This window comes from Glycine soja, chromosome 13 (genome assembly GCF_004193775.1).
Source record: "Glycine soja cultivar W05 chromosome 13, ASM419377v2, whole genome shotgun sequence".
Lineage (NCBI taxonomy): Eukaryota > Viridiplantae > Streptophyta > Magnoliopsida > Fabales > Fabaceae > Glycine > Glycine soja.
Genome location: NC_041014.1, coordinates 30952435 through 30978117, shown reverse-complemented (window position 1 = coordinate 30978117; position 25683 = coordinate 30952435). Strand labels below are relative to the sequence as shown.

The 25683-nt window shown below is 37.0% G+C and overlaps 4 protein-coding genes across 11 annotated transcripts; all 4 read right to left on the bottom strand.

The window, feature by feature from the left end:
- Nucleotides 1-121: 121 nt before the first annotated feature.
- On the bottom strand, nt 122-2316 carry LOC114382233 (REF/SRPP-like protein At1g67360). The gene is made up of 3 exons (XM_028341513.1): nt 1929-2316; nt 1558-1794; nt 122-863 (listed from the first exon to the last, which is right to left on the bottom strand). Exons 1-3 carry the CDS (start codon nt 1941-1943, stop codon nt 405-407), a joined length of 711 nt encoding a protein of 236 aa, XP_028197314.1. The 5' UTR covers nt 1944-2316; the 3' UTR covers nt 122-404.
- Nucleotides 2193-14535, bottom strand: LOC114382230 (meiosis-specific protein ASY1-like). 5 transcript variants are annotated; one of them, XR_003660216.1, is made up of 23 exons: nt 14399-14535; nt 14185-14298; nt 13360-13456; nt 13148-13246; nt 12981-13073; nt 12623-12749; nt 12453-12522; nt 12317-12358; nt 12003-12131; nt 11823-11933; nt 11666-11708; nt 11077-11201; nt 10925-10937; nt 10754-10830; nt 10575-10659; nt 5358-5374; nt 4858-5008; nt 4575-4657; nt 4425-4482; nt 4168-4322; nt 3935-4072; nt 3706-3814; nt 2193-2327 (listed from the first exon to the last, which is right to left on the bottom strand). XR_003660216.1 is itself a non-coding variant. In XM_028341508.1 (23 exons), exons 5-22 carry the CDS (start codon nt 12997-12999, stop codon nt 3761-3763), a joined length of 1497 nt encoding a protein of 498 aa, XP_028197309.1. In that variant the 5' UTR covers nt 13000-13073; nt 13148-13246; nt 13360-13456; nt 14242-14298; nt 14399-14535; the 3' UTR covers nt 2204-2327; nt 3749-3760. The 5 variants fall into 5 exon arrangements, 1 of the variants encoding a protein (XP_028197309.1); XR_003660215.1 differs by having other exon boundaries at nt 14242-14298; XR_003660219.1 differs by having other exon boundaries at nt 10754-10821; nt 14242-14298.
- Nucleotides 14536-15993: 1458 nt separating this feature from the next.
- On the bottom strand, nt 15994-20498 carry LOC114382231 (CTD small phosphatase-like protein 2). Of its 4 annotated transcripts, XM_028341511.1 has the most exons (8): nt 20326-20498; nt 19509-19663; nt 19267-19428; nt 18898-19034; nt 18483-18573; nt 17897-18352; nt 16860-17197; nt 15994-16464 (listed from the first exon to the last, which is right to left on the bottom strand). In XM_028341511.1, exons 3-8 carry the CDS (start codon nt 19421-19423, stop codon nt 16255-16257), a joined length of 1389 nt encoding a protein of 462 aa, XP_028197312.1. In that variant the 5' UTR covers nt 19424-19428; nt 19509-19663; nt 20326-20498; the 3' UTR covers nt 15994-16254. The 4 variants fall into 4 exon arrangements, with proteins under 4 accessions (XP_028197312.1, XP_028197310.1, XP_028197313.1 ...); XM_028341509.1 differs by lacking the exon at nt 19509-19663 and having other exon boundaries at nt 19267-19462; XM_028341512.1 differs by lacking the exon at nt 19509-19663.
- Nucleotides 20499-22778: 2280 nt separating this feature from the next.
- Nucleotides 22779-25027, bottom strand: LOC114381277 (cytochrome P450 78A5-like). The gene is made up of 2 exons (XM_028340499.1): nt 23979-25027; nt 22779-23643 (listed from the first exon to the last, which is right to left on the bottom strand). The coding sequence occupies exons 1-2, from the start codon at nt 24933-24935 to the stop codon at nt 23032-23034; spliced, it is 1569 nt and encodes a 522-aa protein (XP_028196300.1). The 5' UTR covers nt 24936-25027; the 3' UTR covers nt 22779-23031.
- Nucleotides 25028-25683: the final 656 nt, after the last annotated feature.

Below are 25683 nucleotides of genomic sequence, written 5' to 3'. Positions count from 1 at the left end.
CTACAAGTAATGCTAGAAAACAATAAGCTCTAGAGTTTTATAGCTATTAATGTCAATTTTTGCGGGTCCACTCATAAAGAAATCATAGTCAAGAGCCAATAGAAGCAAATACCCAGTATTGTGCTTATCAGGTTTGCAACCACCAAATGTAGTCACAATAAAGAGCACTAAGCAATATTTTATATGCATACAAAAGGAGGAAGCAACCTTTATGAGCATTATCCGCACCATTTACATAAATCGTATCTTCTACATGGATTCTACATGGATTAATTACATAGTCTTACCATGCCTTAACAAGCTTAAAAGTATGTCTAGTCACAACCACCACATTGCCTAGAATGTCACAACCCACAAAACAAGTTCACTCATAAGCAAATTTTTTTGAAGAAGTAAAGCTGAATTTAATCAGAATCAGATGCAGATTCTAATCTTTGTTCCTCAGAGGCTGCATTATCTCCTTTTAAGTTCGCCTCTCCCTGTTTGAATGCCTTGGCTATCTCTTCAATGGGAATCAAAGGTAGATACCCGATGAAACTATAACCCTTTTGAGTCATGGCCTTGATCACATGGTTGTACTTCTCTGACCAGTGAGCAGCAGTGGGAACTGCTATCTCTGCCAATGCATGGAATGGTGGATAGTGGGTGAGTCCATTCCACAACTTCACCGAATTTATCAACACAAAATGCTTTGACTCTGTAGCAACAAAATGAACAGCAGCTCTTGACCCCCCAGATTGAGCTTCACTTGCAACTTTCCCTGCCTCACAAGTCACTTTCTGAATCACACCCTTGGCTTGATCCGCAAGGTGCTTGGCAAAGGAAGGAGCATGCTCATCGAACTTGTGGGAAGCTTCATCCACCTGCCCACAAGGTACAAAGGACACTTAATTAAGAGGCCGCCTCAAACAGAAGAATCAAGCCTCAATTCAAAGCAACAAGAAGTGGGTGATGAGAAATGGAAAAAACTTATATAGGGTGCTTTAGGAGTTGCTTGTCCTATTTTCTAATCAGAAAATGAAATTTTGTCTCAATAATTTATATAATCTTTTAATACAAACGTTAAAATGCGAATTACTTAGATGGAATTCCCAATTTTAATTGACAAACAGTAGAGCCAGCATATATAAGTTTTGTCCTCACGAAAAACAGCATCTTACAAAGGGTTAAACCTTTCCAGCAACGTTAAACAAAAAGTTTGGCCAACCAAAAGAACTAATTGATTTCCAGCATTTTTTTTAGCTCTGTAAGGGAATATTTACCCACAAATACAATATACTTTTTATTTGTAAGTGGCAACCACGTCCTTATTAGCTATTGAAGAAACAGATCTTGATCTTAGTTTATATAAAAAAGGATCAACATTAGAAGTAACAAGACAATTCATGAATACAAGCTGAGCATGAATCATCAACAACCTTTTTGCCATCACCCTATTTATCAGATCCACGTGAGAAACCAGAAATAATTACAAAAACCATACAAATAAAACACCTTTTTTTTTTCTAAACACATGGATGTAGAAATGATCAAGAGGTAAAGGAAGAAAAAAATTACCTTTTTGTCAACATAAACCAGGACATCATCAGGGAAGTCCTTGAATTTGTTGCAGACAGGACCAAGAACGGTGGTTACAGTGTTCTCAACCGTTCCAACAGCGGATCTCAAAGGCCCAGAATTCTGCTTTGCGTACTCATACAGATTTGACACAATCACAAAAGTTTGAATAGCAGCAATCCTCACAAATCCCAGGTGCTTTAGTTCTTTGTTCTTGCTCTCAACAGTCACCTCTAACTGCATGCATAAAGTTGAATCACAAGTTACTTTAGTTCAATAAATTACAATCTCCACCTCCATGGGAAGAGAAAAAAACATCAATCAAAGAAGGAATTTTAAGAAAAGCCAAAAATATAATTATGCCAGCCAACCTCAGTCTTTGCCATTGCTTTGTCTGTGTCGGAACTAGCTCGTTGGTAAAATTTAAGGAATGGAAGTTCAATTAATGTTTTAGAGAAAGATGGAGGAAGAAAAATGAACACCAATAACCGAAACTTTGTTTGATTGCAATTGGCTTAAAGGGGACACGGCACAAGACAGGGTATATATTTATTTGCATCTAAATCTCAAACCACGGCACAAATAGAATCCAAAACACACGTCTCTGTGTTCGTCAAGGAAGGGGGTGGATCCTCGTTCGGACCGACTCCTTGGGATCTTTCTAGACCAAACTTGCTGCTTCCAGAAGCCACGTGGCGGTTTCTCGAAAATTGAGAACCTTCTTCGGAGTGGAGCGACCGGGATCCATGTTTATGTCAGGATTCACAAACCTGTGGACGCAGTTGTGTAAAATCATAAAACCGTACAATTAGGTGGAGTTTTCTTTTAATTGTTGTAATTATTACGTGAACGTTTCATACGGTTACAAATGATATTTAAGAAAGTTAAAATTAAAAATTGAAATTATTTCTTAAACAAGCTTCACTTGATTTATATACAACTTGAGAAAAAATAAATAAATAAGTGATTGATTTAAGAAAAATATTTGATAGGTACTTAATGTGTTATCTAATATCTAGAGAGAATAAAAAAAGAAAAAAAATAATGGAAATAATAATATTTATAATGTGATAAGAAGATAAATAAAAAAATAAAAAATATTTGTAAGATGATTTATGTATCATTAATTTTGATTTAATTGATGATATAATATAATAAAAGAAGAGAGATAAAGAAAAAAGAGAATTATTGATCAGTTTTTAACTTTTTTGTTGTATAAATAAAATCACTCTTAAAAAATTATCAAATCATGTATATTTATGTTTTTTTACTGCATAAATCACTGTTTTTTTTTTTACAACGTAAATCACTGTTATGCCCCAACTACTATTGACAAGCCCAAAATAAGTGTTATTACTTATTAGTCTCTTATTAAAAATAAAAATAGGAAAATAAATATAAATGCATGTTCTAGAATGAATTTGATTTGTTAGAAATCTGTTTTGCTTGCAGCAGTAATTGCATGTAGGTTAGCAGGTTTGCATCACGCTGCTATGTCACATGTTATTATAATCGGTAATCAAATTGCAAAATATGATTTGTAACTTAGTGCTCCAAATTGTATTCTTTTAATCTCAACTTAGTGGCAGTCAATTTTAAGTTCTTGTGGGGTCATCGTGCCAATTTAAATTTTCTAGTTAGGAATAATTAGTATTTACTAAAAAAATATAATCTATGACAAATCGTGGGCCATTGTAATGAAATGGAATGAGGTAACAACGACTGAATGAAGCTGAGGCCTTGGGACAACTTTTATCAACTAAAAACATTGTAAAAAGTTATAAGAAAAAAAGTAGCAAAAGCAAAAAAAATAATTCATGGAATCCTCTCATCTGTTGGACATCTAGTTAGGAAAAAAATTGAATATAATATAAAAACATAATATAATAACAAAAAAAATTTAAAAAAAAAACCACGAGTATTAATTAAGTGCTTCTAATTTTGTCAAAAAAATAGTGCTTCTAATAAAATCTGTAAAATGATTCATATGTCCTTAATCCAACAGCAATACTCGACATGAGCCAATTTTTAGAAAAAAAAGTCGGCTAGAAAAGAAGACCATAGGGATTTCTACCAAGTCATTATCTCTTTTACTAATACGAAATGCTTATCTATACGCCATATATGATATAGTTATAAGGGATGTACAGGCCAGAATTTGTTACTATATTATCCGCAAATATTCAGGGACCTGAATTCAGGTTCACTGAGCCTCAGATCTCTGTCGCTTCATGTTTTGATGGATAGGCTCCTTCGCCTATAAAAGAAGAAAATTGCTTTCAGATTACAGGCATGTCCAAATTACTTGAAGGCTCTTTTTAACACTAAAGAAAGAAAATATAATATCACTATAAGGAATAAAGAAGCCACAAAATACCGCGCTAGTTTTCCTTGGTCGTTTGTCTTGGGAAGACTTGCTGCATATGATTGTATCAGCTTCGTCCCCTTGATTTGCTATTCCATTTGTTCTTCCGTTCTCTTTGCCTTGCGCAAAACTCTCTCTTGAAATAACTGGCTGTACAATTTCAAAATAAATCACATAAGTTATATATATGGAAAACATTCGACATTATAGAAACTGGAAATTTAATCAATGTTACTAGTCTCAACCCTGCTTATGGGGGTGTTCCCGGGCTCTTTTGCCTTTGATGCTTTCTGTCCATTCCCGGAGTCATTATAGTTTGTCTCAGATGTCACTTTCATTCGTGTTAAATCTGATCCAATGGAGTGGAGAACCCCATATGTAGACACGTCATAGTTGCTTCCTGATTAACAAGAAAGCATAAGATAGTTGTAAGTTGACCAAGTGCCAATATCGAAAAGCTGCGGAATTGAAATACAGAATATTAACGGCTTTAATCCATCACCATTTAAACGGAAACCAGTTTTTTTGGACTTGCTATTTGGTTCACAGTGATCAACATCCTGTGAAATTTGGAAACATGAAATTGGTAAACAGCTAAGCATACATTAAAATAAGTGGTGATATACCCCAAATATTGGGTAGTTATTATTACCATTGCTTCAGTAGTAGCACTTAGAGCTTTCTGGACTTCAATGAATTTCCTTTCAGTTAAGTCAGAATGGATAACACGTTTCCCTGGCGTATAGCAGACATAGAAAGCAACCGGGAAAAAACAGAAAAAGAAAATAAAAGGATTTGTTAGAGTGTGTTTGGTTCCAAAATTGGAACTCACCTAAATCACATCAAATTCTCGTTTAACGCAGCCTATCGGATGATGTCAAATACGCGCTTCTCATGTAACAAATGCAGAACAAAACACGCACTTAATTTGATACCTAATCTTTTGCTGCCTTTGGGTTCAATAATTCCATGCCGCACCATTTTATCTAGGATCTTTCGTGCTGCTATCTGGTTTACTTCTCCCTCAAGCAAGCTTTGAAGCTTAGTGACTGAAACGTGTGTCATCGGAAGAACATGATAGAGAGCCTGCGATGTTCACTCCAAAGTTAGGATATACCATAACGTAAACATATTACCACTGTTGCATATAACTAAACAACTCCTATCATAAGTCAATACTTTTAGAGATCCTTGATCATATTTCATGTAGTGTACAGACTCCACCCTCCCACTCTTGCACAAATCTTTGACTTCATTGCACAATTCATTTCAAATCGGTATTAGGAGTGTACTTTACTTGGGCACAAGAAACATCACTTTTATACTTGAGCTGTAGAGCATTCGTTGTGAACAAACTTTACATACATTACAAGTCAGCAAAGAGCCAAAGATCCTCATAGATAACACCAATAAAAAAAGGAAAAATAAAACTCACTTTCATGTATATGCGATTGATACCTAGCGTTCGAGGGCTAGGGAACCTCCACACTGCGCGTTCCACCCGAGAGTTAGAGCTCGAGGGAGAGAAAAGAAACGCAGTTTCGAAGAGAGAGAGAGAGAAAAGGATTTGAAAGAAAAGCTTCTGGAATGTTTCTTATTCCACTACTAGTTAGTTACAGCTTTTTATATAGCAGGCTCATGCTTAACCACTTATGGTTAGCTGTTATTAACATGGATAAACTCTACCATACTAACCCTGCGTAACTACTTTTCCCGCCACGTTCTTCCCAAAGCCCCTTCCTACTCTAGTTGGTAATCGTCCCAATGCTTGGGTAAATACTTTGCCCTAGCTGAACGTCGTTGGCCCGTAGCTCCCTTCTCTCTGTCCGTATCATCCCCCTGCTCTTCAGACACAACCTCGTCCTCGAGGTTGTAACGAGTGCTAAACTCGTGCCAATCTTCCCAAGATGCGTCCTGTTGGGTGGATCCCTGCCATTGTACCAGTACTTCACGGCGTAGCCCACTTTCGGTGGTCACGTACCTGGAGTCAAGGATCGTGAAAGGAGTGTGAACAGCTGCCTTGTGACCGTTGGTGACCGCGTCGGCTCCCATAGTCGGAAGAGGTTCAGCCTCCACTGCGGTAGGGTCCCCCACGAAAGCTTTGAGCAACGAAACGTGGAAGACGGGATGAATACGACTGCGCGCCGGAAGTCTCAGTCGGTACGCAACCTTGCCCAATCGTTCCTGCACCTCAAAGGGTCCATAGTAGCGCTTCGTGAGTTTCGAATACGCGGTCTCCGAGGCGGAAACTTGCCGGTGTGGTCTTAGTTTGACTAACACCCAATCCCCGATACTGAATTCCAAGGGTCTACGGTGAGCATCGGCGGCGACTTTCATCTTTTGTTGAGCCTTAAGCAACTTCCGGCGAAGCAAGTGGAGGACCTCTCCTCGTTGTCGAAGCATAACGTCAACTTCCGTCGGAGTTGCGGTGCTCCCCACATATTCTGGAATGGCCGGTGGCTTTCGTCCGTAGGTGATCTCAAAAGGGGTGACCCCCGTCCCGGAGTGACACGAGGTATTATAGGACCATTCGGCCCACAACAGAAACTGCCCCCACGATCCTGGTTTCCGATGGACAAAAGCCCGTAGGTACTGTTCTATAATGCGATTGGCAACCTCCGTTTGGCCATCGGTCTGTGGGTGGTAGGAGGAGCTGAGACGAAGCTTTGTGCCACTGAGAGCAAATAAATCTTGCCAGAATCTGCTAACAAATAAGGGATCCCTATCGGAGATGATGCTTCGCGGCAAACCGTGCAAGCGAATGATCATGGCGGTGAACAGTTCCGCCACCCGTTTCGCAGAATGCTTAGTGGGCAACATACCCAAATGGAGTCCCTTCGAAAAACGGTCGACCACGACGAGAATGCATGTGTTACCCCGATACGATGGCAACCCAACAATGAAATCCATACTGAGATCTTCCCATGGCCGATATGGCACCGGAAGAGGGCACAGAAGCCCTGCCGGTTTGCGATTATCATATTTTGTTAGCTGACAGGTGACACAAGCTGCGATAAATTTGCAAACATCCTTACGCATGGAACTCCACGTGAAGTTCTCCTGAAGCCTTTGTAAGGTTTTCTGAATCCCATAATGGCCCGCAGTGGGTGTACTGTGAAATTCTTCCATAAGGAGTGGAATAATGACGGATCCGGATGGAAGCCAAAGACGCTATTTGTGGATGATTAGACCATTCTCGAGTTTATACTCAGAAGCGAGGGTGAGGTCCTTTTGTAGTTTTTCCCGTAGAGCCACTGCTTCCGGAAGAGTATTTAGCTCCTTCCTGAGATCAGCAAGGAAAGTAAACTGGGGTATCGATAGCATATAAATGGAAGCATCGGTGTCTTCAGTCGTAACTCGTGATAGGGCGTCTGCGACGCCGTTCTCACGTCCCGGCCGGTACTGAATGCTATATTCGAATCCCAATAATCTGACGAGGTATCGATGTTGCTCCGGCGTTTGCACGGCTTGAGTCATAAGGTCCCTGAGACTTTGGTGATCAGTGAGGATCACGAATGGGTGACCTAACAAGTAATGGCGCCATTTCTTAACCGCCATGGTTATCGCCGCAAGCTCACGGATATAAGTGGAGGAGGCACGAAGCTTTGGACAAAATTCTTTGCTATAAAATGCGATCGGGTGTTCTTTTTGTGAGAGGACGGCCCCTACACCGGAACCGGACGCGTCGGTTTCTACTACGAAGGGAATGGAAAAGTTAGGAAGGGCTAAGACGGGCGCTGTGGAAACTGCCTCTTTTAATGAGTTGAAGGCCACGGTGGCTGCGTCGGACCACTGAAAGTGACCCTTACAAAGTAATTGAGTAAGTGGAGACGCCATCTTCGCGTATCCTTTAATAAATCTCCGATAAAACCCGACTAATCCAAGGAAACTGCGCAATGCTTTCACTGATCGTGGTGAAGGCCATTCCCGTATTGCCTGTAACTTTTCCGGGACTGGTTCTACACCGTTGCCTGAGACCATATGCCCCAGGTACTCCAATTGGGACTGAGCGAAAGCGCATTTGGATTGTTTCAAGGAGAACTGCTCTGAAAGTAAGAGTTTGAATGCGGTTTCCAGGTGCTTCACGTGGTCGGCCATGGTTTTACTATAAACCAGCACATCATCAAAGAAGACGATGATGAATCGGCGTAAACACGGTCGGAAGAGTTGATTCATAGTTGCTTGAAAGGTTGATGGGGCATTACACAATCCAAAGGGCATTACTCGGAATTCGTAATGCCCTTGATGTGTTCGAAACGCCGTTTTGGAAACGTCATCAGCCTTCATAAGGATTTGGTGGTAACCATGCATTAGATCCAACTTAGAAAACCACTGTGCCTCGCCGAGCTCGTCAAGCAACTCGTCAATGGTTGGTATAGGAAACCGGTCGCGAATCGTGATGGCGTTTAGAGCCCTGTAGTCGACACAAAAGCGCCATGATCCGTCCTTCTTCTTTACCAGTAACACCGGTGATGAAAAGGAACTGGTGCTGGTTTGTATGAACCCCTTGTCCAACATTAAGCTGATTTGCTCCTCGATTTCTTTTTTCTGATAATGTGGATACCGGTATGGTTTCACGTTGACTGGAGATGCTCCCGGAATGAGGTTGATGGCATGGTCCGTTTCCCTCGAGGGTGGCAGTCCCTTTACTGGTTGAAACAGCTTGGAATACTTACCAATTAATTCTTCAATGTCGGAAGGTAGCGGTGTAGTGTCTGGCCGTGAGGTTTGACAAGGTTCCAACTGAATGTGGAACATCATACTAGTGCCATTAGTGTGGAGCATACGCCGAAGTTGTGACGTGGAAATTGATTCAAGGGTCTGTTCATGTTCACCACGTAATTCCACAAGGTGGCCGGCGATCATGAATTTCATGGTGAGGTTAGTGTAATCCGTCAACACTGGTCCCAGTGTTTTTAGCCATTGGACTCCCAAAACTAAATCCGCACCACAGATAGATAAAACATGGAAATCGATGAAGAATGAATGTTGCTGAATGGTTACCTCTACATTAGAACATGTGTGCTGGCATTGTAGTTCCTCACCGTTGCCCACCGTGACCCGTAGTGGTGCGCTTTCTTCCGTTGTTAACCCCACTGACATAACGACCCTGTGGTGCACAAAATTATGTGTGCTCCCACCGTCTATCAAAATGCTGACTGGTTGACCCCGAATATACCCTTGCAAGCGTAATGTTTCGGGCACCACGTGTCCTGATAAGGCATTGAAGCTCAACTGCGCCGGGGGTGGTTCAGGTACGATATCCGGCAAGGTTAACGGCGGCTCGGGGGGTTCTGGTACTTCATCATTGTCTTCCACGATGAGCAGGAACAAAGAAGAAGAACACTTGTGACCGCGTGAGTATTTTTCATCGCATTGGAAGCATAATCCCTTTTCTCTACGCATTGCCAACTCCTCCGGTGTAAGACGTTTAAAAGGAACTGTGGATGAATTGGGACGCGTTGGTGTCGGCAGTAATGGAGACACCGAGGGAAGCGTCGGTGCTAGTTGATGACGCGAATTGGACGAAACTCCTGGGTTAGGCCGGAACGTTCTTTTTACGTCGTTTTGTTTTTCCTCGTGCAACCTAGCATAAGCCACTGCTTGGCTCATGGTTGCTGGTTGCATGACTTGGACTTCTCGTCGAATCGACGGCAACAAGCCGGAAATAAAGCAGCTTAAAGCCATGGGAGCAGGTAATCCAATAATTCGATTAGCTAGGGTTTCAAAGTCGGAGAGATAAGTGCTTACTGTTGACCTCTGTTGTAGCTTGAATAGTAGTCCCGTTGGATCCTCATACGAAGTTGAAGCAAATCGTGAATGAAGGGCGTGAAGGAACGCAGGCCAAGACGATAACTGTCCGTTTCTGTGCATCCATTGGAACCAAGCCAAGGCTTGTCCTTCCATGTAAAATGACGCAATGGTAAGCCTCTCATGATCCGGAGTTGTATGATATTCGAAAAATTGCGTAATTTTAAAGATCCACCCTGTAGCATCGGAGCCGTCAAACCTCGGCACATCCAGCTTCAATCGGTGCGGTGCTGCACTCGGTCCCGCCGCCGGAAACGAAGGCATCTCAGGCTGTGTTTGTGAGGGACTGAATCTACTGGTTTCCAGATGTGCTAACCTCTCCGCTAATGATTCCATTTTTGCTTCTACCGTTGCCGCAAACTTTGCGAACAGCTCCTCCATTTTTTCCGATGACATGGCTTTTGATCGCGTATTCTCCGCCATACGTCCACCGTGTGCTCAATGAAAGCACCAATGATACCTAGCGTTCGAGGGCTAGGGAACCTCCACACTGCGCGTTCCACCCGAGAGTTAGAGCTCGAGGGAGAGAAAAGAAACGCAGTTTCGAAGAGAGAGAGAGAGAAAAGGATTTGAAAGAAAAGCTTCTGGAATGTTTCTTATTCCACTACTAGTTAGTTACAGCTTTTTATATAGCAGGCTCATGCTTAACCACTTATGGTTAGCTGTTATTAACATGGATAAACTCTACCATACTAACCCTGCGTAACTACTTTTCCCGCCACGTTCTTCCCAAAGCCCCTTCCTACTCTAGTTGGTAATCGTCCCAATGCTTGGGTAAATACTTTGCCCTAGCTGAACGTCGTTGGCCCGTAGCTCCCTTCTCTCTGTCCGTATCAGCGATCTTCAACCTGCAAAGCTCTGTCAAAGACTTGAGGAATTTGACCGTCAATTTCTTCCTTCACAATGGCGAACTCATATTCAAGGTTCTGACATCGCAATTTCATCAGTAAGGGGGCAAAAAAGGAAAGGACTACTAGAACAAAGGAAAAAGGGTTAAGGTCAATTTAGAAAAAAATCAACCTTGTCCTTGTTAATGGCGTAGGTTTCCTTCCCTATCTTTGATAGCACACCCTCCTCAACAAGCTTGTCTGTGATCTCTGAAGAACCAAGCAAAATCAGGCGAAAGAGAAATAAAGTTTGCAAGTGATAAAATCTGCAGAACAGCTCGAACATGATAATTAACCTTCATACCTTCGGATAGAACCTGCAAGTAAAACAATTCAACTGAAATTATATTTGGCAAAAGATGAGAAAAGAAACTAAAAATTGTAGATAGATCGTGATCTAATAATGGCTAAGCAAAGACATCATCTGAATAAAAGTATCAGAGAAAAAATTAGTACCACGGAGATGTCTGGAAAATTCGATAGAACATCATTAAACTCGATAGTGTCACGGTGACAACAGTTGATCCACTCCTTGACCCGGACCAGTTGTTGCTCATCTTCCACCGGGTCCTGGGTATTGTCTGAACATAATGTAGATCATTAATATTCTGAGTTACAGGTTAGTAACTGAATTAGCAATTTTAAAGAACCAGAAAATATTTGTGTGGAGCCAATAAGAACACGGAAAATATGATTCCTCTGGGTTGAATTTATATAAACACATGCACACACGTACAAACGTGTACACACACTTTTCTCAAAGAAAGCAAAAAGACATAATTTACCTTCTTCAATAATGCCATAATCTTCCTGTTCTTGCGGTTTATTTGCCATTGTTTACATATTAAAAGAAAGTAATGGAGAAAATGATATTGAAAAAAATCAAGTCCCATGTCGGTTAAAGATAAAATCAAGTTAAAATAATATAAGTGAGGGACAACCTTCACCCTTAAGTTAGTTTTTGGAATTGAATTAGGTCTAAACTCATGTACTAAGAATTTAAGAAATGGAGTTGTGCAGTAATAAAAAAAAAAAGTCTAGTTACCTATAGGAGCAACTATATATCGATTCCCTTGAGTAAGATAAACCTAAAAATTGTGAAATGCTGAATATAAGTAACACGATTATTTCTGGCAAGTCAGACAGTTTCCTCACTAAAATCTTAAATAGCAATGGCCACATCAAGCAACATCTTCGTTTACCTCACTGTCAGTATCATAATATTCATTCTGTTGCATGGAATCATCTCCAGCGCTGAAATCGTCTTGGACTCCCTCATTATCATCCTCACAAGGGTCGAGCACACTCTTCACCTATAAAATTGAAGAAAAGATAAGAAATAGATTTAAAACCTAGCTGTGAACACGATATCCTTCCATTACCTTCAGAGCTAACACAAAGTGCTTGCTGTTTACATTCCCAACCTCCATTTTCAATGGATTCTTCTCCCATGGATGATAAGCTTCTTCATCAGTGCATCCCTTGAAGAAAGGAGGCTCATAATCAGCTGGCTGCAGGAAAAAACAATTATATTGCCAAATCACCCTGTATAAGTCAGCCCTTTGCTTTGGCATAACAGAATGCTAAAATAACCACCAGTTGCCTAGCAAAGTATGCACTTCGAGTCTCGACAATGTAGAAATTCATAGAAAGGATAAAAGGAACTGAGATTTGCTATTCATGTTAAAGAACATACCGTCACATCATCATAGTAGAGGAGCTTCATCATAATAGTGCGCTGGGGAAAGAATGTAGAAGTCAGAGTTTGTAATGAATACTTAAACTTGAAGAATATTATGAAATTATCATTCAGAGCATTTGAATTTCTTTACCTCTTCTGGCATTTTCTCCAGAGTTCTCATCAACTGAACGAGAGTTCGGATCATCTTACACGCAGAACTCCTGAAGATTACACCAAATACAAATAATATTAGTTTAATTAGTGAGTTAACATGATAAAAACACTTCAGATCTAAATTATATTCTCTTTTGCAACATCAACCTCATCTGATGGGGAGTAACTTCTGTAGTCGAATTACACTTGAAGGTCCCCCGGTTCTTTTTGTTTCCAGTGCGGTTGATATTCATCGACACCTCTTGATTATCAGAATCTGAATAGCTAAATGAAACTGCACAGTGAAACTAATATTTATGAATCCTCCACAAATGACTCGAATTAAATTATTTAGAATCCATATTTTGCCACTTGATTATGGCAGTCTTTCGTTAAGTATTAATTAGGTGGCACTCTCTTCCTGTTAAAACAATAAACTACGTGGCATTCATTTAAGTACAGTTTCCAAATTCCGGCACATTAACACCTCTAACTAAAATTGCAATCAGATGTGTTAAAGCCTTACATGCATATTCCTCAACCATCGGTCCGTCCACTGCTTCGCACACACAGAACAGAAGCGTCTTCAGGTATTTCTTCTGTAAGGCGTCGTATACACCTGCAAAATCGATAAATAGGATAGAAAAAAACAAAAAAAAAACGCATCACAAGCAACACAAAATCGCCACCTACAAGTTCAGTTAGACAATAGCTTAATCGTGCCTTTCTCCATCCAATCAATCAATCTACGAGACTCAGCATCCAACGGCATAAGTTTTTTTATCTTCATCTCTGTCATTTCAAGCATATATAGTTTTAGATGCAATTCACTCAGCAACAAATATTAGAAGATTCAGTGAAAAATTTAAACGGAAAATGACTAGAGTACTGAAACCAGGTTTTACCTAACGCGGGAACAGACTTATCATTGAAATACTTCTCAGGAAATAGTCCTCTGATATAACTGATGTTGAATATGGCAATTCGGAGCAGGTTCCTCGTCTTGCAAATGAAATTTCAAATCAGATAATGAAAATACGTTGATTCAGAGTCTGGATTCGTTTACTAAATCCTCTCAAATTGAAGTAACATGTGGACGAACATTTCTCCATATGACTTGATTAAATTAAACTTCGTATAGCAAACATTACATTTTCTCTAATATATTAAAGGCAACTAGATGCTGAAATTAAAACTAACCAACTTTCAGTTTGAGATCTGGTTTGATCCTAATGAATAATGATAATAAATGGAGCTGAATAGCAAGTTTCTGTCAAAGATGAATCAGGTTATTTTTACTGAACCAAAAATCTTCAGTGACAGATTCTATCGGCAAATGAAATCCTCTCAGGTGTAGAATTTGATAACGAAAGGAATACAACTACTATATAATATTGAAAACTAAATTTAGCGAAGAAATGTAAAATGCATAAAAGCAATAAATGATCAACAGGAAATGCAGCAGTGGAAGAGAAAAGAGAAGACTCGAACGAACAAAAATAGAAGTATCAGATATTCAGATCCCAACGATTTAAGGAAAATTAGATTAAAATGAGTAATATAAGAAATGCATGAAGCAAAACGATAGTTAAGTACGAGAAAGAGTGAATTTAGCGAAGAAATGTAAAATAAATAAAAGCGATAAATGATCAAAAGGAAATACAGCAGTGGAAGAAGAAAAAGAAAACTCGAACGGAAAAAATAGAAGTATCGGATATTCAGATCCATACGATTGAAGAAAAATGAGTAATATAAGAAATGCATGAAGCAGAACGAAGGTTAAGTACGAGAAGAAGTGAATCCTGCTCGGTGATTTCAGCTTCCTTAACTTTCTGTGCAACGACCTGAGAGAACGAAATGGAAAATTAAGAAACTCTCAGAGAGAGGAAGAAGATGAAGAAGAAGAGAAAGTAAGAGAAGAATCGAAGAGGCTTCAGGTCTCACCATGGTAGCAGAATTCCAGAGTCGCAAACTCAAAGTGAGAGAAGAGTGCGATTCACTTCGTTATAAGAAAATTTGAATGAGGAATGTGGCGGTAGGGGAGTGATATTTATAGGCCACAATGCACCACCACGCGAGATGGCAATGCCGTTAGTGTGAGAGAGTGCTGAAAGTGTAATAAGTCGGTCAATTAATTAGTAATTAGATAAGATTAGTAGTTAGTTATGATTAGTATTTTATTAGATAAGATTAGGAAGTTATGATTAAGATTTTATCTTAAATAATTAGATAAGATTAGGAAGTTATGATTAGAATTTTATCTTAAATAATTAGATAAGATTAAGATTTTATATTAAAATAATTAGATAAGACGAGGAAGTGAGTGAAGTTACATAATTTATTTCTAATTGCAACAGAAAGTTCCTTCATGCTTTTGTTACGCATTTGAATTTGATGTTATCACGCAGATTTGGTGAGCGAATTGGCGCCAAAAGAGATTCCGTTTGTTAGGCCTTGAATCGAATTTCTTGCAAGCGGTAACATCCTTCATTCCTTGTCTTAATTAGTGTATGACATTTAATTGATGCATGCATTTCAAATGGATTAATTGCTCGAGTAGTGTTTGAATTAATGTATGATGGACATGAAAAGAGAAATTAAATGTCATGGATTAATATCTGAGTAATATAATTATAATTTCATACATATAATCATTAGTGATATTGAATTAATGCATGCATCAATCATTGTGTGTTATTTAATCTCTGCATTTCTTATGGAATTAGTCTACCGTTATGTGTTAACATCTAAAAGTGACTGATAGAATGGAACACGTACGTTAACATAGTTCATTAACGAGCAGTATAACTTAATTTACGAAGAGTTTTTTTTTCTCTCAGTAGTAAATTTTCAAAGAACGAAATAAAATTTTTGAAGTTATACATATTTAAACAGATTAAAATCTTAAGTTATACATATTTAGGGGGGAAGGTGATGAAAATAGTTTTTATGACATTTACTCAACTTTTCATGATTATTATGATAGATAAGGATGTGATTTTAACAACAAAAAAATGGCTAGTATTTATTCGACTAATTGATGAGGACAATGAAAATGAATGTATGTTCATTCAATAAATAACCAAAAAACTGAAGACAAACCGATAAAGAAAAAGTTATAGAAATGCATTTAAAGGGATTAAAAAGCCAGGTGAAAAACTTAAAATAGAGAAATTGTTGACATGAAATAAAATGAAAATAAAAGAATTGAAAAGACTATTTTATCTCCAAGACTTCAACTTATTACCTAGTTCCTACTTGAACATGCGTCACTAGAGAAGCTACAATTTCAACACATCATTTATCTTTATTGGGGTTATTGTATTGTATAGCATACATTTTTGATGCAGAAACAAACACACTTTCATTGGAGATTCGGAATAAAATGGGAAGTTCTAATAAAGAACCATAAACGAAGTGCAGTTGCACTAACAGTTATGGATGCCCAATTCGTGAAGAACTATTACATATTCTAAAAGGAAGCCCAATCTAGAGAATGGATCATAGGTTTATGTCAACCCACATAAAAGATATACAGGTTAAATAAAAACAATTGGGGAATTTTTATTACCAGGACAATAACCAACCAAGTATCCGCCCGCACAAGTCATATTGTATAAACCGTTTCTACACTCAACACATGCTTACACTCTCGTCCTCCCCCTTCCTTTTTTTGCTGGTTCAGTGTATACATATTACAATTTCCACAACAAAGAGAATTCTAACGTTAAATCATAACCCAAGAATGCTATAACATACAAACTAATAAAAATTCATTCCGATATTGTATAACCCACAATTCATTCTGATAAGAAATCTCTTCTATTTAGAGGATGCGCAGCTGCAGCAATTTTCTCCCGCAGGTTGAATTTCTTTGCAATTAGTGGCCGGACATCATCAACACCAACCAAGCTCTCCAAGAACGGAAGTAATAAAAGCAATTCTTGATCTGAACGATCATCAAACCAACTCTCGATTGGTATTCCGTTATCCACTTGGAATCCAAATGCCTAGGTTAAAAGAAAAAAAAATTAACAGCAGAAAAAGTGTTAACTAACATTTTAGCATAGTATTTTTTCAAGAACTATAAATAAAAGCCAAATATCTAACTAGTACAAGTCATTCCTAATCTTATTCTATACTAACAGATCTTTTTACAAATAACAAAAAAAATTAGTATATTCAATGAGGGAGAGTAAACGTCTTGTGACTCTTGTCACAATCCCAGTCACAACAAATGGGAAAGTGACACAACTGTTGAAGTGTTTCAGCAAAATTTCACAACAAAGATCTAAGAATTATTCCGAGGGCTTCCATATGCAACACTAATGATGGCAGTATAGCACAGTACAAATGTAACCATAAGTGCAATATTGATCTCTTAAACAAAAGAACGTATAAATACCTGTGGGGAATTGTCAATTATCATAACATGTGCCAAATCACGACCAAGCACTGTTAAATCTTTGAGGTAATTCCCCTCCACGTAAACACAGGACTCACGGTATACACGGTGGCGAAATATCTTCCGCTTTGGATCAAGCACATTTAGAAGTTGCTCGGCATAAATACTTTGACTAGCTGTAAATATAATAATCTCAAAAAGACCAGAAACTCTCTCAAGGAAATCTTTGAGGTGAGGGCGGCAGCGTACATAGACAATGTGCTCCTCACTATTGAAATTAACAGGAAAAGTGAAGTCTACATCCTCACAAGGTTCCAGGGTAGAATGCACCAAAGTTTCTGCAGAGTCAAAAACAACAGAGTATAAAATGAGCAGTTCAACCAAGAGCTTTGACCAATAGTTATTTTGAGTAACAGAAAAGCAAAATGAGACTAAAATAATAGAAGATTGGTACATCGAAGAAGAATTAAAGCACTTTTCACTATAAAAACATGTTTCTACCTCCAGGCTCCAGCATTCATTTTCACACGGTATCATAATTCAGGACACAACACCAATTTAATTAAGGCAGCACAACCATGAGCTAGAACCCACAAGGTCACAAAGCAGCAACATTAAGATTGCACCAAGGCTGATGGTTCACCCCCACATAACTAATTTAATATAGGTTCTATGAAACTATACTAGCTGATGATGTGTGATGACATTAAATTAAAGCATCTAAGTAATGAATGATAGTGGTATGAGCAGAGCGAGAGCATAGCCATCATATTAATAAAATGTCAATAAGAAAAATTAGAAAGATGAAACTAAAAATAACTGCATAACAATAAATTAATGATGACCCCAAAAAAAATGAGGGGAAAAGGACACGGAACAGAGGCCATCAAAACAGAAATCAACAGGACACTAGCATCAGTTCTGTTGTAGCAAACAGGCCATCCATATACCTAAACTCTCTCAAAATAAAAATAAAAATAAAAAAACATTCTGATGAACACCTTAACAGTTAAGCATGCATATATGATTTTCCTTACCATCCAAGTCCAGGACAAGAGTAGTAGAAGGGCAACTACGTGTCTGCTTCGGTAACAACAATCGTCTAAAAGTTGGAACCACTGTTGACAAGTCTGGCAAGGTCTTTATGAATAAGTACGGGTCAAAGTCATCAAAATCCTCAAATTCATCCTCCTCTATGCACATTTCAGAAGACATGGGATCCTGACTGTGCTCATCAACACATTCAAGCTTTGAGTTTTTCATGGCAAGATATATGGCAGAAACTTCCATGGAAAGACCATTTCCATCATAATCAGAATTGCAACCATTCACATTTTTTGTGCTTAAAGATGAATTGTTTATGTCTACCTCCATTGCAGTGTCAGAGTCTCGACTAACATGACCATCTACTGCATCTTCCTGTGGTGACTCTATTTCTTGGCACGGAGAAACTCTCTTGTGGTCTTCATTCTGAAAAATTTTGATAAAATCAACTAGAGAGAAACAAAAGAAAAATATTAAAAATTATTTAAAATTATCAAATTGAAATTAGGAAGATTTCATGGACAAACAGAAAAAGAAATTCAAAGCTAAGAATAATTAAAATAATACAATATCATTTACCTCTGTCAACTCCACCAGAATTTTTGGACAAGTGAAACCCAGGAGAAAATATAGTTCCAGACTCCAGATGAACAGCTTGATTGTTACAACCCTGAAGTATTATTTCAAAACATTGGGAAAAAAAATGTAAGAGGATATCTAGTGTTCCAAGGCAATTCCCTTCAAATCAGTATTTGAATTTTCAGAAAGCATTTATATTAAACATGTTCAGTGTATATAAGATCATTAAAATCACTACATTTGAGATACAGGTACTCTGCCAAATGAGGTTTTTAGTCATTAGTTTAGGTCTTAAAAGATTTAAAACAGTTTTTGAGAAAAAGTGAAACTTATGTAGTAGCATGCACACCTGCACACACACATAAAGGAAAACAGACAGACTAAGACAAGTAAAAAGGCAGTCCAGTTAAATTACCATAAAATCTAATGAAACACCGTCAACTGCATCATTTTCCAAACAAGCATCAGAAGTCCCACTGTCCATAAACTCATATCCATTATTCAAATCTGTTGGAGGGATAGGCTCTCTAGTTTTATTCTCAAGGGTGCTAACTGAAGTTACACCAAGAAGATAAAAAAGTAAAATCAGTTAATTTCACTGTTTTCTAATTGCTGAAAGACACATTCATTTGGACATAATATATGCACACTGGAAATTTCAAATTTCAAAATAATAATTTCAAATTTCAAATTATGAAGGAGCAACATGGTTATGAATCATACATTTTGAAACAATTGATACAAATTAACTTAAAAAACTGAACAGACCATCACTAGTACTTACGAGATTTATTCTTTCTAGCAGATGATGTAATTAAGTCTGTGACTTTCTTTTCAGCAGCTTGACCATTTTGAGAGACCTTCCTCTGTGCTCTTGAAACTTTAGGACTGGCACGCTCTTGACTGGCATTTCGCCTGGAGGTTTTTTTCTTAGTTTGCATGTCCACTTCAAGAAGAATGTTTGACAAGCTGATTAATTTCTGTAGGAGTAATCAAAGCAGCAAAAACAGGTTCAGAAAGACTAACCTAACACAGTGCATCCAGGAACCGCTTTTCAAAGATCCCAGCCAATCGGAAACAGATACCCTAGTAATAACTAAAAGGCTAGATCCTCCCCAAATGGAGATACCTTAGTAATGACTAAGAAGCAAATCTTTTCGAGGAATATCCAGAACTCAACACTAAAAAACAAAATGAATCTTCATAACAGCTTAAAAATTCAGAGCTCTAACTTCTAAGTTCACATCTCTAACTAGATTAGTCGCATAGGATCATAACTCAAACAACTAACATCAGAAAGACTAAAAGCAGAAAAAGAAACTACAAGTTCACACTCAAAATTTGTTCCAAAGCAACCAAATCTATTTTCAAGAGTTATTCATACATCATTACGTTAACTAATCGTCTAACGAATTAGTCATTCCTTCCTCGCACGAGGCTATCAAATCAACAGAACTCCACAGTCACACCCTCACTTAAAGTATCTCGAAAATACCAAGACAAAACCGATACATCTAAAAGCACACCAAATCAACTACCCAGCATCAATTGCGATATCAGTACCCAAAATCTGAGAATCAAACAGAACAAGGAACGGATAAAACCGAACCTTCACATTGAAATCGCATAAAACCCTAAAAACACAACAGACCCTAAAACATAACAACTACAAGACACGAGCGTGAGCTAACCGAAGAAGCTCAGCTCAAATCATGGATATCTGATATGAAAATCAAAAGCGATGAGCTCTCACGGCAAGCAATGCATTCGCAGTGGCTTTTTCCTTTAACGAGAAAAAAACAAATCAAAGAAAAAAATAAAGGAAGAGAATGAATCAACTCACAGTAAATAAGCTGAAGGAAGAGACTAAAACCCTAGATTTGTTCACTGGTGGAAGAAGAAGAAGAAGAAGAAGATATATTCTTCACTGTCCGAAATTTTTTTGGATTTTTTCCCTCCAATGAGAAAAGTGAGAGGGAAAACAAATGGAGGATGGAAAATGGAAAATTATTTTTATCGGGACGAAGGGATGCGTTGATAAATAATAATGCAGACTGAAATTTATTAAATAACATTAATTAATTAAAAAATATTATTCTTGTCCACCGAAATTTGCAAATTGTAATGCTTCTCTTTTCTCGCGCGTTGAAAACGTACGCGCGAGGTTTTTTGTAGAGTTCCTACTCGCTCATATGAATGGACACGTGTCTCGATTAAAATAGATCTTGGCCGTTCCGGGGAAGTGTGCGTCACAGACTCACGGTCACGGTTGATAATAACCTCGTCGCTTGTGTGATTTTGAATTTCAAAACCAGATTCATTCAACTCCTCCTCTTATGAACTTTCTCTGAATTTACTTTTTTATGCTCTCGTCTTTCTTGAAATTGCTCACGGAGACCTCAATTAATGGGATATTGTGAATGTGAGTCTAATCAAAAGCTATTAGAAATCTTGGCAAATGCTTAGCGATTTAATTTTTCTTTTTTATCTGTCTACAGAGGAGTTTAGAGAAAAATTAATCTTCCTTGTTTTAAGGTTAGTTCGGTATAGTAAAATAAAATGAAATAAAAGTAAATTAAGAAAAAAAAATGAATTAAAATAGAATGTAAAATCATGAATCTCCTATTATTTTATTGTTTATTTCATTTTTTTTTTATCTTTCACGCTAAAGGAACAAATCCTTAAAAGTGAAATTTCCCACTTTGTTTGATTAATAAGAAAAAAATAGATATCATTAAGAAGAATATTTACCAAATGATATAGATACCATTAAGTAAAAAAGATATATAATAAAGGGAATAAAAATATATAAATAAAGATTACATTAAAATTAAGTAACTTATAAAATATTTATTTTATCTATTAAATTAAAAAAATAAGTAAAAAAATATTTATTTATTTAAAGTGAACGTCTATATTACATAATAAAAAAGAAAAAAAAACTATTAACGGGAAAGTAAACAAAAGTCAATAAAACTCATAAATGTAAAAATATGATTAAATTTAAAAATAAATATTCTTTTGAAATAAAAATTATTTTTATCAAAAAATAATTCTACTTATATTTATTGTTATCATTAAGGGTATAATAGTAATTTTATTAATTTAAACCTTTTATTCCAATTTGTGAGAAAGAATATTAGTGTGGGGGCACGTTTCATTTTTTCTTTCCTCACATATTTTATCTGTTCCACAAGGAGGAATTTTTTGGGATAAATAATCAAATTTATCCTTAAAAATGTGAAACACAGATAAATTAATCTCTAAAAGATGAAAAAAATAAATTAAATTCATAAATGCATAAAAAATATGAAAAATTAGTCTTGCAAAAAATTTAATAACAAAATAATTCATAAATTTTATAATTTAATATCAAATTGATCATCGAAAAATATAATCTATTATTAACTTGATTCTTGAACATGACAACTTAATAATAAAACGAGCTTACAATTTTTTAAAAATTATTATATCAAAAGGTTTATAACACTCATGCATATTACTAAAATAACTGAGTCAAACTCTTTTGATTTTATCACATTGGTTTAATTTAAATAAATGTATATGTAAAGAATTAATTAAAATCAAACTACTTCTATTTAACTCAAGTTAATTTGAGTTAAGTATTCAAATTAGTATTTATTGTTTACATTAAGAAAAAATATAATTACAAGGAAAAAAATGAAAAAAAAAGTTTTCAAATTAGTTTAAATAATCTTTAAAAAGATAACCACTTATAAATAATAATAATAGCAATGCATTTTTAGCCCCTAAGTATTGTAACTATGCAATTTTGATTATTGGTTAAGATACAATTTTCATTCTCTTATTTTCTCATATTTGTCATTTTAGTCTTCCATTTTTAGTTGAGATAATTCATTTCTCACTTTTAAAAAATCATGATTATGACAAATTTTAAATATTAAATGTGTATTATGTTAATACTGACTTATACATGTTTATAAATTAGCGATGTGTGAAATATATTTTTTAAAATTATTTAATTATTGTAAGATTAAATTATTGAAAAAAAATAACAAATCAACATTTAAAATTGATCATAAAAACTAAAATCATAAATTTTTGGGAAAACAAAATGTTTCAACTAAAAAATGGGGAGACTAGAATAAAATATCTAAAAGAAACAAGGGGTTAAAAATTATATTTTATCCTAGTTTATTCATTTTTTTCATCCACAATTAAGTATTTTTTATTGATTTTATATAATATTAAATGAATTTAGTTTGTTTATGAAACACGATTCAAACATTATCGAAATATGAATGGAGGGGGCAGTAAGACATACAAAAACCATGCGACTTTATTAGATCCAATATTGTACGTGGTGTACTTTCAAAGAGAGATAGTATCAATCCATTCATTAGCCCATTTCTTGGACTATCTTGAGCTCAACGCATACTACATACTTAATATATTTTTACAACATTACATAACTTCCACCCAAATCAAAGACTTTAATTTTTTTTTTATCACAACAGTTACATCGATAATGATATCCTTTATTGTGCATTAATTTATCTTGTTGAGTTCAAGAGCTTATGGTGTTGAACCTGCGAATCACTTGGCATCGTAAAGGCTTTTTCATTTCGAGCGAGAGCTTTAGGCATTCTGAAAGATCCACGGGTTGCACTGGAATCCATATGAAATGGTGAAGAAGTTGTGCAAGCCATAGATGAACTGTGGCTAAGCCTAATGTTTTTCCTGGGCACACCCTACGTCCTGCACCAAATGGTGCAAGTCTCATGTCCGACCCCATGATCGACACATCTTCTTTCATGAATCTTTCGGGCTTAAAGGCCCACGGGTCCTCCCAAATGGATGAGTCATGTGATATAGCCCACATGTTAACCATTGCAGTTGTGCCAGCTGGCACGATGACCTTGTCCACGTGGACATCATGGATTGCGAGGCGAGCCCAGGAAAGTAATGGGCCTGGTGGGTGCAATCGGAGAACCTCCTTCACTATGGCCTGGAGGTAAGGGAGGTTTGGAATGTCTGAGTCTCGCATGTAACCGTTTTGCTTGATGCATGAGTCGATCTCTTGACGTGCTTTCATTTGTACGTCTTGGTGTAAAACCATCATGGCCATGATCCATTCTAAAAGTATAGCAATTGTGTCTGTTCCCCGAAATATCATTTCCTGCACAAAGCATCCAAAATAATGCTACAATATATAAGTTTTTATACACAATGAAACTCTTTTAGTAGGAAAAAAAATATTATATGGTCCTAGAACACCATAATCCTAACCACTTTTTACGTGATACACGTGATTAAGTGTTATTATTTTTTTGTCTTTTAAGTTATAAATTAAATCTTCATCATTTGTCTGTTAGAGTAAACATTGGTTGGAACTGTAAACATGCAGTAATTTAGAATTTATTTAGAACATGAATGTGAAATTTAGAATATTAATACTCACAAATCTTAATAATACATGCATTTGACAAAAAAAAATAAAAATGGTGTACTTACCCATAAGATAGCCACTACATCTGAATCACCTATGCTTTCCTCTTTAGGCAACAATAACAAGGCACTAAGAAAATCATTTTGTCCAACGTACTTCCCTGAATTTTTTCTTTCTTCCACAATTTTACCCACCACACTATTGACCTTAGTTGCCAATTTGTGACACCTTCTCTTGACCCCGTGAAAGTCCAAAAACCCGAAAGGAAAATAGTCTGCCCAATTAAACTTGGCAATCAAGTCATACCCTTCCTCAACCATATCACCCAACGCCTCCTTTGTTTGTGATCCTAGAGAATTATTAATACCAAACACACTCTCCAACATGTGGCTCAAAGACCCTTCATACAATATGCCTCGAACCTCTACCACCCCTTTGTCCCCCATCTCCTTCCATATCCTCATCACCATTTCGCCAACCACATGTTGTCGGAGACTCTCCAAGTCAGAAATCCTCCTCGGAGAGAACATGTGGGTGATTGCCACTTTACGTAGGTGGCGCCAATAAGTCCCATATGGAGCAAATCCAATGGCACGCTCAAACATGAGCATTCGGGCCGATTCTTTAACGGGTCGGTCAGCGAAGTTCGACCCACAAAGAATTTCTCTTGCGGTTTCTGGGTGACTGCTGATAACAACTGGATTTGTTCCTAGACTCAATGTCATGAGCTTTTTTGCTTTTGGTGAAGTGGCCATGGCAGCAAGTTTCCTGTGGGCTAGAGGGCCCATCGCAGGTAAAGTTCCCAATATGGGCCAGCCCATTGGGCCAGAGAGTTTTGCATGGCCTTTGTAACGACTGTGATATTTCCTCCATGCAAAACCTCCGGGGACAAGCCAATAGTTGAGGGAAATAGCAAGAAGGGCGAGTGACGTGGAGAGAAAAAGAGAGATGAAAGACAATGAGTAAGAAGAGAGGGTGCTTTGGAATATTGTTGTGCCAATACAAACAAGTGTTGGAATCATGATTAGGAGCACGTAAGATGATTCAAAAAGCGTACATGAAAAACAAAACAAAGTTGAGGAGGGGAAGTATACGAGGGAAGATGATACTAATGGGCTACAACATGTGAGGATCAATGCATGGTATATATAGACTTTTGGAAGTGGCTGAGGTTAAGGATCTATGGTTAATTACATAACCATGGTTAAGCACTTCACTTGCACGCTCCACGGCTATAGGTCTAAGGATTATGACGTTAAATATTTTAATAGTAAGAACTTTTGAAATTTGTAGTACACTAGTACTATATGTTGGTTATAATAACACTTTTGTAACAAATTTCTCATTCAGATAACACATCAGGAATAGGGAACCAAGACAGCTGGTAATTTATTAGAAAGGAGTCCCTCTTCAAATCTTGTTCCATCGTGAATAATTAAATTAACATGGATGCAAGTTACTTTCACGAATAAGATGAGTCATTCGTTCGAAGCAGATCATTAAATACCCCTATTCTGCTTAATCACTATACTGGAATATATCCCTAAAATACAGAAATTTCGTATTTAACAATGGGTTAATCAAGCACATAATCCGATAAGCTCAAGGGTTAATACTAATTAGTGTTGATTGTGGAACATGATTCGGTTGTCAATGCTAACCATACCGCATCAATCACATCGAATTAACAATAATCACTTTGTAAGGAACGAATTAATGTCGTAATTTAATCATTTGATTATTTTTTAAGGCTATAGGTACATGGTCGAC